We start from the raw sequence: 17,798 nt of genomic DNA on the forward strand, positions 1-17,798 counted from the left end.
AATGTATAAATGTATAAAATGCTCATTCAGCAACATATTAACAAGGACCAAGTATTAACTGCTCCAGTAAAAGATGAACACCACTATAGACAGCAACATTAAATAACCAGGGTGAACAGCCTGAAAAGATGGTGCCAGACATCTCCCCCTTGTGAGAGCATTGCACAGACTGGGGGGGGGGGGACCACTGAAAAGGCCCATTCCTGTGTGGCCACCTTCCACATCTCCCTCAGGAACACACAGAAGGGTCTCTGATGAAGACTGCTGGGTTTACTTTACTGCTGGAATTACTTTGGTTTATCCCAAATTAGTTTTTCAGTCATTTAAACTGCCTTTGTTCATTTCAATTTACTAAGCAATAGTTTAAAATGTCTTCTATTTTAAAGTACTCAAATAATATTAATTTTGCATCTCCCAATCTTCCTCATCTGTGTTAAATAAGCAGTCTGATTATTCCTTATCCAGGCTGCCAAATTTAAATAGTTTGTGGGCTACAAGAAAGAAAGAAAGAAAGAAAGAAAGAAAGAAAGAAAGAAAGAAAGAAAGAAAGAAAGAAAACTGTCAGTTTAGGCCTATAATTAAAATTGGCAGAAATATAAGCATAGAATAAAAATGCAAACAAAACTATTCAGGTCTTCTATATATCTTAAAATGTAGTCTGGTAGTAATATATAATTGATTTTCTTGTAGGATCAGCCCAGTAATAAAAGGTGGAAGCAAGTTTACTTTCATGTTTAGAAAAATGACATATAAATGTTCACTGACATCAGGGGTGTGAGCATACAAACAGATCTCTTTTTCACCTCTTGAGGTCAGTATAATTTAAGGAATAATAGTTCGTTAGGGTTAGTTAGGTAAAGTACAAAGAACCACATATATATTTCTAGCCATTTAAGTTTGGCTTGAATGTGCAGAGCTAATTTAATGCTGCTTTTCATTTTGTTAGAATTGCTACATTCTTAAAATCCCAGTTTTAAATAACAGGATTATATTATTTGTGTACATAAATTCCAATTTATACATTCATGGTTGAAAATGGTTTCTTATCTCTCTATAAACAGTTATTTCATGAAATTTATGATTGGCTTATCTCTTTGTTTTATTATGGTCAGAGTGGGCAGAACATTGTAATACATGACAGCAATAATCTTTTGTGTTTTACAAACAGTTCAATGCAAGGTAATTGTATCTAACAAAAAATGGCAATATTCACAAACAAATAGAGAACCAGGATACACTTTCACTGATCTTAAGGAAGCCATAAGTAAACCAAAATTTCAGAGGGGGGCTACAGCAGAATTAGAATTAGTCAGAAGGTAAACTGTTCATTTGGGTCTGAATAGAGACCGTTTTTCTTTCTCACTACAGAAGTTATCCCGGCATTGCCAAGCTGATTGTTTTACCACCTATTACTGCTGTTACCAAGGAACATTGTGCTTATTTTTAAGACATTAGCTGCTATTACTATTATTATTAATTACCTGCCCTTCACCCAAGGCAGGTTGCAACATTAAAACACAATATTAAAAACAGTTAGAAACCGTTTATTGAATAATTGGAAATTGAATAAAAATTGAATATGTCAAATAATATCTGAATTATTGCTATCTACACTTCCTGCATGTTATTTCCCACTGACCCCAAAACTTAGTTCTTCTGTCCTCCTTACAGTCATGGCTATTTATCTGAAACTGAGGATTATACTTCATGTATGTTATGAAGTAGCAGACTCTAGTCCATGAAAAATTGTGCCATAGTAAACTTCTTTAGTTTTGGAAATGTCACCAGAATCTCTTTTGCTTATATATAGTTGAATCCAAGAGTACCTTGGTTGTGGAGAAAAGGCTTCACTTATGTTGGCAGTATCTTCTAAAAATTCAGGATGGTTTGGCCTTCCAGTGGTTGTGGCAGGACAGCTGCAGGCCATAGAACATCATTGTGTTTAGACATGGGCCTCAAGCACTCAAGGTGCCTTTTCATGCCATGCCATGATGCCATTGCAACTTTTTCTGGTTGTGCAAAAATGATTATAAAATGTGCTGGAGTAAACAAGTGAATTTAAATGTAGTCAATAAGCTGAACCTGAATGAAATTAATTAATTACAAACATATACAATTATTTAAAAAAGTTTAGAGATCCTACTAACTTTAACAGTATTTGGAATTTATCAAATTTAGAAAGCAGCTTTCCCGCATTGAGTGTCGTGCTTCCCACACTATTTAATTGTGCCAGACTGACTAGGCCCTTCAATTTCTGACAGCTGAAAATAAATGTCTAATAAATACTTCTGTGAGCATTTGTTGAGCTGTCACAATAATTTTGTTTCCAGGAAAATGAGTTATTTGTTCATGCTAAATCTTGCTTGAAATGTTTGTGCTCTGCCACTCCTACTGCTATAATAGTAAATACCTCCTTCCACTCACTTGGAAAATTTACTAGATTGTCACTGCATCATCTGATGAATTGATGGACCCCGACACATTTTAAAGTTTGAGAAATAGGCGTCTGTATAATAATTTGGGATAGATATATTTATGGAGTACTTTCTCCATGACTCAGCAGGGCAGAGATGACTGTGAAATGCAATTACCTTTCCCATTTCTTTCTCCAGTTTTCTTCTACTTCGCCATCCCACGTTTTCCTCTATTGTATCACACAGGCGTTTCTGCATTTGTTAAACCATCATGCTCTCAATCTAATAGTGTGCTGAAGTATTTGTTTTTTATAGCAACAGCTTTTTAAAAAGCAAGGCTGTTGCTTTATATTTGAGGCACGAGTTACCTCTGCTGTGATCATGAATGTATTGAGTAAATACATCTGTTTTCTTCTACTGTTTGACAAGCAAAATGTTCCTATAAATTATTGGTTAGCTCTTATGACACACCAGTAATAAAATTAACCATAAGGAGAAATCACTGTAAGGAGAAAACATTCCAGTCCCTTTGAAGTTACTCTGCTGTCAAAAGCTGTTTATATTCAGGCCTGAAGGAAGCACGATTCCTCTCATTTCACCTACATGGAGCAGGTAGGGTGCATTTCATTTTTTTACTTACTCCCAGGGCTGTTGTGGGTGAATCAGTATATAGTTTATCATTTCTTTAAAGCAACTAATTTTAAACTTGAATGCTGTTTTCTCCTAAACAACTTGCTTCTCTAGAGATGCAAAATGATGGTGGAAGAAATATGCGAGGTTTGCTCATTTAGAACTTGAGAACAAGTTCTAGCTTTATTCTTAATATTCAGCTATTTTATGTCGTTTAGGCTGATGTGTCAAGATACCTAATCTTTGAATCGGGTCTAATCTATACTGCTTCATCCTACACTTGAGCTGTAGTAGTGGAACTTCAGCCTGTGAGTTGTATTCAGTAGTGGTTTGTGCTAGTGGAAGAACTTCCTTCAGGCAGGTAAAATTTGCTGATCCCTCCTATCCAATTCAGTGCAGCACCCTGTGCCCCCCTCCAGATGTCTCTGGAGGGCTGTGTATCCTCTGGAGCAACATGGAACATGTCAGAGAGAGAGAGGTGAAATGGAGTGGCTCATCTTGTGCTAGTAGAAGTACTTTCTCTTGCCCAAAGCCACTATTAGGGGCAATTAGAGCAGGTCCAACAGAGGCATCCAAAGCCCTGCTTGAAGAAGTGTAGCTATCTTTGCGGCTATACTTGCCCTGGGCCTCAGAGGGTTAAGCTGGCCAGGGACTGGCTTCCTTTTTGTTTGAATCTATAACTTTATTCTAACAAGACTCCCACTCTGGTCCTGAGACAGGCTCTGCATGGGTGAAATTAAGACTAAAGGGCCTTCCACTGTATTGGTCAATGGTGACATAGTGTCTGTCCTGTTGGATCTCATGCATTGTTTTGGGTTTCCTCTCCTTCCTTAGGCCCCAGAATCAAGCAAGCCCGTTTCCTCCCAGCATTCTACATGTTAGAGGCAGATGATCACAAATGCATCTTTCAGGTAAGAGCTCCCATTTGTCAGTATGACATCCTTGCCATAATCCAGGCAATTGGGAAAGTGGCCCAGATGTCAGGAGAAGTTGATTTCAGTGGGGTTGGCTTAAAAAAATATACAATACTAGGCTGTACCTATGAAGTGGGATCCTAAGGATGTAAATCAGAAGCCTACTGGAGTTCAATGGGCTTTACTCTCCCATAAGCATGTAGGAGCCTACCCAGTTTTATTTGTGATGTCTTAAGTCCCTGACTCAGAAAAAACACTTAATAATCAACTTGTGTAATATTTATTGATGTTAAACCCACATTATATCAGCACAACAATCCAAAGTAGTATGATTGTACATTTTTTTATAAATACAAATAAAAAGAAGCAAAATGCTACTAGTGAAGCTAAACAAATATAGATTAGCAAGTCACATTGGAGAAAAGTTTGGTAAATGATAGGACAGTTTTATATGACAGATTGTGTATGACAGTACAGATATGTAAGAAATGCTTATAACAGGCTGTAACCCAGTTTGCATAGAAAAATAACTTTTCTGTGCTAAAAGTTTATTAGCCACTAAAAAAAACCTGGTTTGTGTACTTAACATGGGTGCAAAGCAATACATGTATAGCAGTAATGCAAATATATGGTGTGGTACATAATACAAAACTTCTCTTAAAAAGTACTGCACTTGAATAACTTGAGTTGAGATAAGAGTCAACATTTTTAATTATAAATAAAGTACTATGATAAGGAATACAGTGTTTTCCTTTTGTAGCAAAGTACTCTTGTACCATCAAAACCACATCTTTTTCCTGCCAGACTCAATTGAAGTCTTACATTGATTTTGAATGTTAAATGCCTAAGTAAAGTCCAGTTAGATGCAGAACTAGTCCACATTCTGGAAGTTTGACCATTTTTACTTTCTTCACGAAGTCCCAGTCTTAGGCAGGGCTATTATTCATTGCTGCAGTAAGCAATAACACAAAATTGTAACAACTAGTACACATGCATGCAGTGTTTAAAATATAACACCATTTTCTTTATCATCATTCTGCATTCCCTCCTATTTACTAATCTATTCTCTGTGGTGTGCTTATCATTCAAACCCTTTGCAGACTCACTCCTTTCCCCACGTACTCTATACTCATCACTTTTGTCATGGTGTTCTGGTCAAGCAAATCTCCAGTATGATGATGATGATTTAAAGCATTTGGGTAACCATGGAATTTCAAAGAGATGAAGTGCAATGTTTTCTCAAGACGCTTTCATTCTGAGAAATGTCTGTCCTACTGCCCTCGTCCTGTCCTGTCCCACTTGCAAATTTAATACTGTAAAATAATCCCATCATAATGTCCAGATTTTAAGTTATGACTGAGTTAGTCTGGCAGTACAGTTTTAAGTCAGCCACTTCTTAGTTGGCAGAAAACAAAGCTTTCAGGTGCGAAGTTTGCTTGCCTATCCTAAGCCTCTTTAAGCAAGCAGCCTCCTTTCCCTTGAGAATAGAAAACCATTTACAGAGATACTAATGACTCTTCCTTTCCCCTTCCATCAGTATATGCACATTTTTACTGCAGTTAATCAGAATGTGTTGCCGATACACTTGCTGCTGTGTTGTAGCTTAAAAAAATGACTAGCATTATTCATTATGAGTTATAGCACCTACAACTTGCAAAAGGCACTTGGTGATAAGTTCTGCAGTGTGCTTGCTTCTGAAAAATCACATTCACTTCAGCATTTGGCATTTGTGAATAGGATTATTTAAAGACAGTGCTACCCCCATAGTAATGAAACAGTTAGGTGAAGGTGATGTTCATGTGTAGGGGCTGTACATTTCCATTGAAGAATAACTACTTTAAATTGTAACAACGAGCAAGAAATACATGATTAAGGTGTTCTTTATCTTTTGCACACAATGGTGTTTGCCTTTCACATAAAGTGGCATAAATTATCATTGGTCAAGACAATGGCTTTCAGTGTTTTCACTTTGAAAGGAAATGGTAGGCCTGATAGCCAAGATTTACAGATCATCACTTTCTACCAATCCAGATTGTAGTGTCAGGTGTCCTGGGTTTGCTTCTGGCTGAAACGCAGCTTTGATGTCTAGTCCTTGGTCAGAAAGTGCTGCATATCGACTAGCTGAGGGACGCACCTTCTTTGGCTTGGTGGTCTGGGGCTGTTGCTGCACTGAGCTGCAGAAAGGGAAGGAGGAAACAGTTTTCTACTGTAACATAAGCACTACAAATGGAAAATTTAAGAGATTGTTAGCCTGGTTAAGAGGGAGTTCCTCCAGCAACATATGTAGGAAATCTCCTTGACTCAGTATTTCTCCTTAGTCACGAACTAGTGAGGCACCAAGATACGAGCCCCTGAACCCCATTTCGGAGATGCCCCCACTCCATTTTAGAGATTCACTTTGCTTGAACTTTGCTTCAACTTGCCAGCTAAAATCCTTACATTGCAGCTTCTTAGATAAACTTAGACATATCAGCAGTTTCAGCAGTTCAGCAGTTCAGCAGAATGCCAGTAAACGGCCGACCACAGACTTCCTCTTTTCCACACTCTGTCTGGGTAGCTAACCACAACTCACCCCTGACCGAGCCATTTCCTGTGAACATCAGCAGAAGCCAAAATAAGGTCCCAGGTGCAGTTGGGGGTCAACGGCTAGGCATTTAGGCACTGAAATAATAGCATATAGCACCTCCTGGCGGCTAAAGCAGCTTGAAACAGACAAAGGCAGCCGGACAAAGAAATGTTCTGATTTGCTAACGCAGTATTATAATATAGTTCTGATAGGCCAGGAGGAGGGATTTAGGAGGAGCTTACTATGTCTAGAGAGTACTTAAGCTTGCCCCACAGGAGGTGGGGTGTGCATTTGCCTTTGCTTACTGAATGCACCTTATTGCAATAAAGAGACTTTTTTCTGAAAACTTTGCTGCCTGAAATATTTTCGTCTGGTCTTATTGGGTCAAGGCATACAGGCGTAACATTTCTGGTGCCGTCAAGGACTCGGATCGGGCCTTAAGCCCTCGACCAGAGGCAGCCCCTTGCCTACTATGCAGGGCGTGGGAGGTTAACAGCCCTGTGACCTTGCGCGCACCACCTCAGTCTTAAGAGTTGGAAGGGATCAGAAGGCATCTTGACCCCCCTCACGCCCTGCAAGGAGTGGCAACGGACAAAGAACCGGGGAGACAGGGAAGACAGCCGGCTTTTGGTGAGTACTGACCCTCTATATTAATTAGAGGAAGGGGGACTTGATCTCTCCCCAGCGTATGGTATTAGCCAGCAGGTAAGGGGTCCTCTGGCGAACCCATATACGCAGAGGTAGGACAGGTAGGGCAGGTAGGACAGGTAGGGCAGGTAGATACATAGATATGTGTAGGTAGGCAAGAAAGGACAAAAGGGGGAAAACTTTGGGAGGTATATGTGTGTGGTGTGTGATAAGGTACTCCAGTGATTGTGTGTATGCATGAGAGGCCGGGGCGTTAGTGCCACTAGCCAAGCGACGTGTGGAGAAAGGTGTGTGATTGTACCTTGGTAGGAGCGGAGTACCTCAGCAGCAGCCCAGGATGGGAGGAGGGTCCAGCAAAGGGACTCCCCTCCAGTGTTTTCTGGACCATTGGAAGGAAGCCACAGAGGGCGACGATTGGGGATTCCCGTTGAGAAAGAACGCCTACGATCCCTGTGTGAAGTAGACTGGCCAACACAGGGTACAGGCTGGCCCTCCGAGGGAAGCTTTGATGAGAATCTCATTAATCCCTTATGGCGGACTATAATTGACAATCATCCGACCAGATACCATATATCTCAACGTGGAAGGATGCTGTAGACCATAATCCCCTTGCCTGCGAGGGTGCAGAAAATTGCCACCAAGGGCTAAGATCTGCAGTGTACAGAAGTTAGCAAAACACCCGCCAGTACTGGACAGTCAAGAAGAGGAGCTTATGGTCCGCGGCCACCCCCTTATGCGCCCCTAGTACAACAGCCTCAAGAACGCAGACCCACCGGCTGGGGCAGAAGGGGGACAGGGGAATAGGGTGAAGGTCCCTAACACCCAAACCCTGGAAGAAATATACCCAAACCTCAGAGAATTAAGGGAAAAGATAAGCCGGTATAGGTCCTCCAATCCTAAGCATAGAAGTGCAGCGGCAGCCTACAGCAGGGCCCGTAATCAGGCACTGAAAGACTATGCAAAAGGGTGCAAGGAAGCACCACCATAAGACCTAATTGCCCCCCTTCGGGTTGGTATGGGACAATCCACCCCCACCTGATGCACCTTTAGTCGATGGTGGACCCCCACCTCAGACATACACCATGCAGTATGTCCCTTTAGTACAACAGACTTGATGAATTGGAAGGTACACACACCACCCTTTAGTGAAAAACCTAAAGCTATGGTGATTTAATGGCATCTATCTTCGCTGCCCACGAACCAACCTGGCCAGATTGCCAGCAGTTGCTGAATACCCTTTTACCACAGAGGAAAGAAGGAGGATAGATCAACAGCATTAGAACACTTGAAGGAACAGAGAGTGTTAGAAACAGATTGGCCCACTCGATATCCATCGTCTGATCCCAATGGAAACGCAAACAATGATGGAGACCGAAACGCCCTGAAAGCATATAGGGAAACTCTCCTACAAGGTATTCGAAGGGCAGCTAGGAAGCCAACAGACCTGTCCAAGTCTCGGCTGTGACCCAGAAGGCGATGAGAGCCCTGGAGATTTTCTTGGAACGGTTAATGGAAGCCTATAGAATCTGGACTCCATTTGACCCCGACCTCCCCGAGTATGCGGCGATGGTCCAATAGCTTCATTTATCGCACAATCCACTTAAAGATATAAGGACAAAGATACAAAAGCAGGATGGGTTTCAAGGAAAGTCCCGGAGTGAATTGATGGCAATTGCCCAGCGAGTGTATGACTATAGAGGGGAGGAGGAGAAGAAGGAAAAGAGGAAGTGGGATGAAGGAGAAGGCGGCAGTTATGGCGGCAGCTTTGGCCTAAGGGGAACCGGCGACTCGGGAGGGCCAGAGGGGCCCAGAGGCCCGGGATAGAGGCCGGTGAAGAGGTCAGCCGCTTGGAAGAAAGCAGTAGAAGAGGCATTGAAGGAGTATGTAAGGATGAAAAGGCCAAGCAACAAGCGTCCTAGGACTGGTGACCCGGGTGAGGCCAGAGGGGTCTGACCCGAGGAAGAGGCCGGTGAAAAGGTCAGTTGCTAGGAAGGAAGCAGTGTGTCATATGTAGAAAAGGGAGACACACTGGAAGTGAGAATGGCCCCAGAATAGAGGAAGAGGAAGAGGAAGAGGACAAAGAAGAAGAGGGCTTGGAGGAAGATACCCCAGAGGGACCAACCAGAGATATTTCGCTGGGAGCCCAGTATTCTGTTATAACCACGCCTGTACAATCCAAAAGCCTAGAATCAGTGAACATTGTGGGAGCCACAAGTGATTTGTTCAGGGAGGCATTTGGAATGTCAAATTGAAGGATGCCACCTCACCCATCAGTTCCTGTATATGCCCAAATACCCAGTGCCCTCACTGGAAAGAGACGTCCCCTCAAGGTACAGGCACAAATTATTTTGTCCCCAAAGGACCAGAAATGCAGCTATTTCCACGAGTGACCAGCATATTGTCACTAATGGCGCCTAGAGAATACTCTTAGGAACTTTTGGCAGCCTTGATCACAAAATCCCATCCATTTACTCTTGGGAAAAGTGACAGAATAAATACCTGAAAATCTCCAAGCTCCACCAGGGGTGTGGGCTGAAGATAATCCCCAGAGTTGGCCAAAAATATCCTGCATATAATTCTTAATGTAAGGTCCTAGGCTATGCCAGTCTCAGTAAAACACTACTCTCACTTTCCTGCCACGATGGGCGGCAGAAGGAGCCCAGAAACACTTGAACTGTATTGAATCTTGGCTTACTCAAACCCCTTTGATACTGGCCACAAGGATTAAAAATTTTTGGTAAAGATGGCCAAAACTTGGAAGAAAAGGAAAAGAAGTTACAGAAGAACTGTTATACTTGTTATGGGAGACAGGATACAAAGCCTCTCAGAGAAAGGCATAAATTGTATCTGAAGGAAATCAAGTATTTAGGCTTCAATATATCACATCACAGAGGAAAGAAGCCATATGTCTCATAAGAGAGCCCACCACTAGGAAGCAGTTGTGGGACTTCCTAGGGAAATGCAGGGTGGTGCTAAATACCTGGCTTCAGTGTTTTACCAGAATCCCTGAATGATAGTACAGGAGGAGTGAAGGAAGACCCTTTGTGTGGGGACCAGAGCAGCAAGAGGCTTTTGAGACTATTAAGAAATGCCTAATGGAGGCTCCGGCCTTGAGGCTGCCAAACCCAGAGAAGCCCTTCCAACTGTATGTGCATGAGCAGAATGGCGTGGCAGCTGGAGTTTTGACTCAGAAGCTAGGAAGCTGGAATCGGCCTGTAACTTATCTTTCAAAGCAACTGGACCCAACGGCTAAAGGATGGCCACCCTGTCTGAGATCAGTGGCAGCCACTGCAGTCTTGGTGACAGAAGCAGATAAATTCACCTTTGGCCAAGAAATGAATGTAAATGTACCCTATGCTGTTCTCACCCTCATGGAGTACAAAGGGAGCTACTGGCTGACAAACCCCGAATGGCCCAATACCAGGGCCTGCTGTGTGAAAACCCAAGAGTGCACCTAAGAGTGGTGAATACCCTTAACCCCGCCACCCTGATGCCCCTACCAGACGACGAGGAAATAGAACACCATGATTGTCTCCAGGTGATGGACGAAGTCTATTCTAGCAGACCAGACTTGAAAGATGAACCCCTGAAAGAGCCTGATGTTGTATATTACACAGATGGGAGCAGCTTTGTATCCAATGGCGTTAGGAGGGCTGGGTATGCTGTGGTGACCAACGATGAGATTGTAGAGGCAGAAGCTCTGCAACCGGGAACCTCTGCCCAGAAGGCCGAAATAATTGCACTCACTAGAGCCCTGCAATTGGCAGCTGGATGTAAGGCGAATATATATACGGATTCAAAGTATGCCTTCTTAACCCTGCATGCGCATGGAGCTCTATGGAAGGAAAGAGGTCTGATAGGAGCCCATGGAAAAGCCTTGAAGTATGGACAAGAAGTGGAAAGTCTATTAGAGGCGGTGTGGGCCCCTGAGAGGATTGCTGTAATGCATTGCAAAGGACATGGGCGAGGCAAGGATTTGGTCACCAGAGGCAACCATAAGGCAGACAAGGCTGCCCGAGAAGCAGCTATGCAATCACCACCTCCAACCATGGCTGCACTCATCCCAGAAATAACCACTGAAGACTTGGAACCTCAATATTCTCCTGAAGAGCAAGAATGGGCACAACAGGAGGGAGCCCGACTGCAAGATGGATGGCTACTCCTCCCAGACAACCGAGTGTTCGTGCCCCAACACTTGGCCAGCAAAATTGTGAGAAACTATCATGAGTCCACACACTTGGGTGGCACTGCTGCTAGGGAACATCTCGGGAGAAAATTGTATGTGCCTAACCTCTCACAATTAACTGCTGCTATCTCCCAGAGGTGTATCCTTTGTGCCAAAAACAACCCCAAGCAAGGAATGCAACCCCCACGGGTGTACAACATGTGGGATACAGCCCTATGGAGAATCTGATTGTGGATTTTACTGAGTTGCCACCTGCAAGGACTTGCAAATATCTGCTAGTGTTTGTTTGTACGCTGACCGGATGGGTAGAGGCGTTCCCAACACGGACTGAAAAAGCCAGGGAAGTAACTAAGAAACTTCTAACCGAACTAATACACAGGTTCGGACTGCCCAGGAGTATAGGGAGTGATAATGGACCAGCCTTTATCGATCAGGTAGTGCAGGAAGTGTGCAAGAAACTTCAGATAAAGTGGAGACTGCACTCTGCCTATAGGCCACAGAGTTCGGGAAAAAACTGAAAGGATGAACCGGACTTTGAAAATCCAATTGGCCAAATTAACCCAAGAGACCGGACTGAAGTGGACAGATGTCCTCCCTATAGCTCTGTTCCGAATTCGAAGCGCCCCCACCAAGAGACTTAAACTGTCACCATTCGAGCTCCTGTATGGGAGGCACCTCCATTTGTTCGTGAAAAACCAGCTGGACTGGACAGGTGGAAGAGCATATCACCTTCCACAAACAAATAATCTCTCTATCTGTCTGTCTGTCTCTCTGTGTCTGTGTGTTGTCGTTCCCTCAGCAGGTGGGCCCTCGAGCAAACACCGTGCAGCTTTGCTGAGCCAGTCCATCAGTTCCAGCCTGGCTATAGCTTGTGGGTAAAGGAGTGGAAGCGCAACCTTCTTACACGGTCCATACACGGTTCTCCTATCCACCCCAACGGCGGTGAAAGGCGGAGGTGACCCCCTGGAGTCGACACCTGCTGTGCCTAGCCAGGAGTAGGTACTCAACGCACGGTGCACCAGTCTCCCTGCTGCGTCTGACCGGCAAGGACGCCCAGCGCACGGGAGACCGAATTGAAGTAGCCCCTGCTGTGACACACAGGACGCTGTCACTCGACGCACGGGCCACCGGAAACCTCCATTTTATGCAACAGAGACCATCTCCAGCAGAACCACATCAGAAAAATTGGTCAGAAGGACATTGTTATTAGTGGTTTGTCGACCAGTTGTTAGACAGGGCATAACTCTATAGATTGGGAGTGTTAGAGGTTTGAACAATGTTGGTCTAGGCTGTTGGGATTGGACGGGAAATTGGAAGGGAAAATCCTGTTGACCCCTGAAATTGACTTTGTCAAAGTAACAATATCCCTTTCTATTCCCTTGCGTGTATATAGTTGGGAACCAGAGGGGGAGGGCCTAGTCTTTTATACCTATGGGTGTATTTTCACTGGAAAAGAGAATAGGGAGTCCATTCTACAGCCAAACAGTTCTTACTGTTAGAAAGTTATTCCTGACTATTTGCTACATTGCAACTGCTCTCAAGAAGTCAGAATAGGTAAAATATTCACTGATCCTATTCTTCTCACACTAATTTCATTAGTCCCTTCCAGTCCTCCAGTAAATGTCATCACCCTCCATAAGAAATATGGGCCATATTCAGCTGTAACAGTAAACCAGAATTTAGTCCTCGAGGAATGAACTTGGGGTGAGGCACTGGCTCTTATTCGACTTTCTCCAGTGTAGTCACAAGGAGATTTGAAGCTTTCACACCAGGGGACACGCCACCCAGAGTCACCAAAGGGGGGTGGGAAGTCCTTTTATGTACAGGAACCGCAGGCTTACCAAATATACCTGTGGTTGCCACGCAACTGCTTACAGTCCAAGGGACTGACTGGAGAAGGACACCATTACAACGTTCGCCTCATACATGGCAGCTGTTGTGAGTGGGGCTGAGGAGAAGGTGGCTGCAGGAGGAGAAGGGATGGTGGAAAGCGGCAGAGGTATCAACGAATATGATACGGATGTCTTTGAAGTGGAGAAGATCCTGGACATGAAAACCACAGATAGTAAAATACTATACAAAGTACGATGGAAAGGTTATTCACCAGATGATGATACATGGGAACCTGATGAACATTTTGAAGACCCTATAGGGGTGTTTGAACATGGATGGATCAAGTTATAGAGGAAATCTCAGTAGGTCAATCTGAAGAGGAAGCAGAACAAGCTGCTCCTCTCGATTGAAAGGGGGGAAATGAGGCACCAAGATACGAGCCCCTGAACCCCATTTCGGAGATGCCCCCACTCCATTTTAGAGATTCAACTTTGCTTGAACTTTGCTTCAACTTTGCCAGCTAAAATCCTTACATTGCAGCTTCTTAGATAAACTTAGACATATCAGCAGTTTCAGCAGTTCAGCAGTTCAGCAGAATGCCAGTAAACGGCCGACCACAGACTTCCTCTTTTTCCACACTCTGTCTGGGTAGCTAACCACAACTCACCCCCTGACCGAGCCATTTCCTGTGAACATCAGCAGAAGCCAAAATAAGGTCCCAGGTGCAGTTGGGGGTCAACGGCTAGGCATTTAGGCACTGAAATAATAGCATATAGCACCTCCTGGCGGCTAAAGCAGCTTGAAACAGACAAAGGCAGCCGGACAAAGGAAATGTTCTGATTTGCTAACGCAGTATTATAATATTAGTTCTGATAGGCCAGGAGGAGGGATTTAGGAGGAGCTTTACTATGTCATAGAGAGTACTTAAGCTTGCCCCACAGGAGGTGGGGTGTGCATTTGCCTTTTGCTTACTGAATGCACCTTATTGCAATAAAGAGATTTTTTTCTGAAACTTTGCTGCCTGAAATATTTTCGTCTGGTCTTATTGGGTCAAGGCATACAGGCGTAACACTAGTGCTTTGAGAACATTTAAGCCTGGATGGATTTGCCTGCAAAAGGAACCAGGAGGGCTTGAACAGCTTGAAACCCCAGATAACTACTGCCGCTCAGCATAGACCAGCATTTCTCAACCTGGTGCCTGATGGATAGTTTTAGACTACAACTCCCAGCAAACCCGCAACCATGACCAATGATGATGGGAGCTGTAGTCAAAAACACTGGAGGGCAACTAGGTTGGAGAAGGCTACTGCAGACAATACTGAGTGAAACCAGTGATCCATCTTGCTCAGTATTAAGGCTGATTCCTGTGTTTCTAACCCCCTATTTACAACCATGGCTAGTAGTTCCACCAGCTGAAGCTTATAAACTTAATATGCAGAGAAGCAAGCTTTCATCCACACAAGGTAGTCATCTTTTCCCCTCTTCCATTCTGTACCACTGGGCCTTCTCTCTGATGAGTTTCCTTCCTCTGCTTTCTTCCAATTGCACAGATCTTGGTGAACTTGGCAACAGGATATGGGATTCACTCCCAGCAGTTCAGACACTAGATTCTTTTCCGTTTTTACATTGCAGCTAGTCTGGATTCACAACTGAGTGTAAGCCAATCCTGACTGTATTGGTTTGATATGCCAGTCATTCACACCTTACCTTTGTTCTTAGGTTCATCACATTTTTTAAAAATGTACAATTTAGCTATGAGATAGTCTTATCCACAGGTAATCAATGAAGTCTGGGTGGTTGTCATCTTTAATTACAATCCACAGACTGCTGGGGACTAGAAAAACACCCCCCCTCTGAACCTAAGAAAGTGGAAGCAATGCAGAGCATTCTTCCAACCCTACCTGCAAATTTGAATATACTTGTGGAACAGGCTGTTAGGAAGAACATTTGTTTGGTATTCCCCACTTGGGCTGCAAAACTAGAGGGCTCCTACCTTGTGTAGGCCTAATCTTAAAGTACAATAATCATGGTTTATGGATTTCAATAGAGCAAGGATGAGGAACTTGTGGCTCTCCAAATGTTGGTCTCCCCAAGAAGGCTGGGGCTGATGGAAGTCCACCAACATCTGGAGGGCCACAAGTTCCCCATCTATGACAGTGTATTGCTGTTCTACAGGGAGTAGCTAAACTTACTATAGACATCCAGCCTTGCTGTGCAGGACACAATCCCAGCCTCATTCTTTGCTGACACAGTGTACCAGCCAGCATCTTCTTTTGTAGCTCCCTGAACAAGCAGGCAGATATAGCCATGGTTATCCTGGTGCATGCTGAAAGAGAAGTAAATAACAATAGTGGCATAGTTACGTACATTTATTATTTTAAATGATAGTTTCTTCATTCAGATTTTGAATTTTAAGAGGCTAGTTTTCAATTCCTTGATCAGACCAATGCCAGGGATTAATTTCAGGATAAGCGTAAACCGAACCCACCCACCTCTTTTTCAGGGTAGACCTAGGCCCACCTATTACTTTTGGCAATGTTGCTCCCTCCCATTGGGAAATGAAAAGATATAACCCAGGTGGGACATTTGGGCGGGGTACAAATAATAAAATTATTATTCTATTATTGTAGGGATGGGGAACTGTAACCCTACAGTGTTGGGCTACAAGTCCCATTGGCCATGCTGGCTGGGGTTGATGGGAATTGAGTCCAGCAACATATGGAGGGCTCAGGTTCCCGGCACTTGATAAAACCAGCATAATGCAAGAAACCATTTGTCTTCTTTTCCTCCCCACTGTACTTTATTTATTCTTAGGCTGAACCGCCTCACTGCTTCTACACATCTTCAACTCCTGCCCTACCATGTAAACCTAAAACATTCTGCAAGTCTGTTACATTGGAAGCAGGTTCCTGACTGGAGGTTTGCCACCCCACTGTGTTCAATATTTATTACAGGTAGCTTTTAAGAATTCAGAAATAGCGGTTCTTTACAAATATATTTTCTTGGGAATGGTTTACAATTTTTTTTGGTCAAGCACAGCATTTCTATTTAGAGCTGCTTTATTTCTTTGTAATTTTCAGGGCTTAAAAAAATTATATAGCTGTAAGACCCAATGTACATAACGATATACTGATTATTCATTAAGGAAGCATCTGGTACAGTCCTGCCAACACATGTTATCAGTAAGAATAAAAAGAAATATTTTAATTCAATTTCATCTTGTAAACTGGTCAGTCTTCCCTATGCTGTGAACTGCAAAATCAGAGCCAGCTATACTATGTTTTCCACTGCCAGGACCAGCCCCTCCCTCCACCCCAACAAACATACTGCCATTATGGACCATCCACAGATGTAAAGCCTACCCGAGAAATAAAAGCAAATGCAACCCGTGACCACACAATACATGAAAATTTCAACATTAAGCAGAGACCCAGAATAAACAAGACTAACCTCACTCTGTCAGTATTGTATGTGAGCGACTCGTTTTCTTTCTTCCAGAAGATCTGAGGGTGAGGCACACCTGAAACCCGGCATTCCAGTCGCACAGGATACCCCTCAGCTACACCTGTGTTTTGTAGCTTCTCTACAAATACAGGTGGCTTGTGTGCTTCCTTAGCTATAAAAAAAAGAAACAACTTTTTTCTCTCCCTCATCTGAACCAATAAAAGATCCCATACATATTTCCCTGTGTTTCCAGTTGGTGTTTCTGAGCAGGAGCAGCACATGGCATATAGTGGCACAGGGAAAGCTTTTTGCATTTGCCGATTGTCCTTCGGCAGTAACTGAATTGCATCTTAGATTTGGGGGTCGGGGGAGATACAATCTGGTCAGATTCAAAATGACTTCACTAGGTGAGTTGTGCAGATTCTTGTTTTCCTCCTCCTAAAATCACAAACTTGAAGTGCTCAGATCACTGGGGATTGTGCTCAGTTTATAACTGTGCTTTTAAAACAGACACACACAACAACAACAGGCCCGTTAGATGTTCATCTCTTTAGAAGACGGAACACAGCTGACTTACCCACTTTAATTTTCCACTTGCAAAGGAACCTTCTAAGCACTATCCTAGCTGCATGGGAGCTATTCATGCATGAGTGAACCCACAGAGATGGGGTACTTGCTAAATAATCCAAACACGTGAGCGTGGAAGGGGATGATCTCAATGCTATTTCTAGTAGAGGTATGACATGTTGTACACCCTTGAAGGCAGAGTGCTGGTCCCATAGTTTACTTTAAACCCACACATTATTGCCCATTAGTGGTTGGATCTTTTGCATGGAAACTGCTATCAGAGAAGGCCAGCGTCTCATTAAAAGATCTCCAAAGCCAAACACAATTGTTCCTTCAAACAGTCACTCATTGCTCTGGTCTCTGAGTTCAACTGTTGTACGGTGAATTCAAATTACCAATTCAAATTTAGGGCACAACCCACCAAGCACTGCTCCTAAACAGCACTGTAGGGAATGCAGAGACTGTTCACCCATCTGTAGTCTTTTCCTTGTGAGCCTTTTATTTGTTATAAGCAAGTGGTGCAGTGTGTTGTGAAAACACTCAAGAATGCCAGGATTTTCAGGTAGGATTCAATCATCCCAGAAAATTCGGGCTGC

General features: G+C 43.4%; 1 protein-coding gene across 1 annotated transcript in view; it reads right to left on the bottom strand.

Moving 5' to 3' along the window:
- Positions 1–4,224: 4,224 nt before the first annotated feature.
- Positions 4,225–17,798, bottom strand: part of PALLD (palladin, cytoskeletal associated protein) — a 207,587-nt gene continuing 194,013 nt past the window's right edge. Inside the window, 3 exon segments of the mRNA XM_033160304.1 lie at positions 4,225–6,132; positions 15,384–15,517; positions 16,642–16,807. Coding sequence (XP_033016195.1) covers positions 6,044–6,132; positions 15,384–15,517; positions 16,642–16,807 — 389 coding nt within the window. The 3' untranslated portion in view covers positions 4,225–6,043.

The sequence above is a fragment of the Lacerta agilis genome, chromosome 9, assembly GCF_009819535.1.
Source record: "Lacerta agilis isolate rLacAgi1 chromosome 9, rLacAgi1.pri, whole genome shotgun sequence".
NCBI classification, from domain to species: domain Eukaryota; kingdom Metazoa; phylum Chordata; class Lepidosauria; order Squamata; family Lacertidae; genus Lacerta; species Lacerta agilis.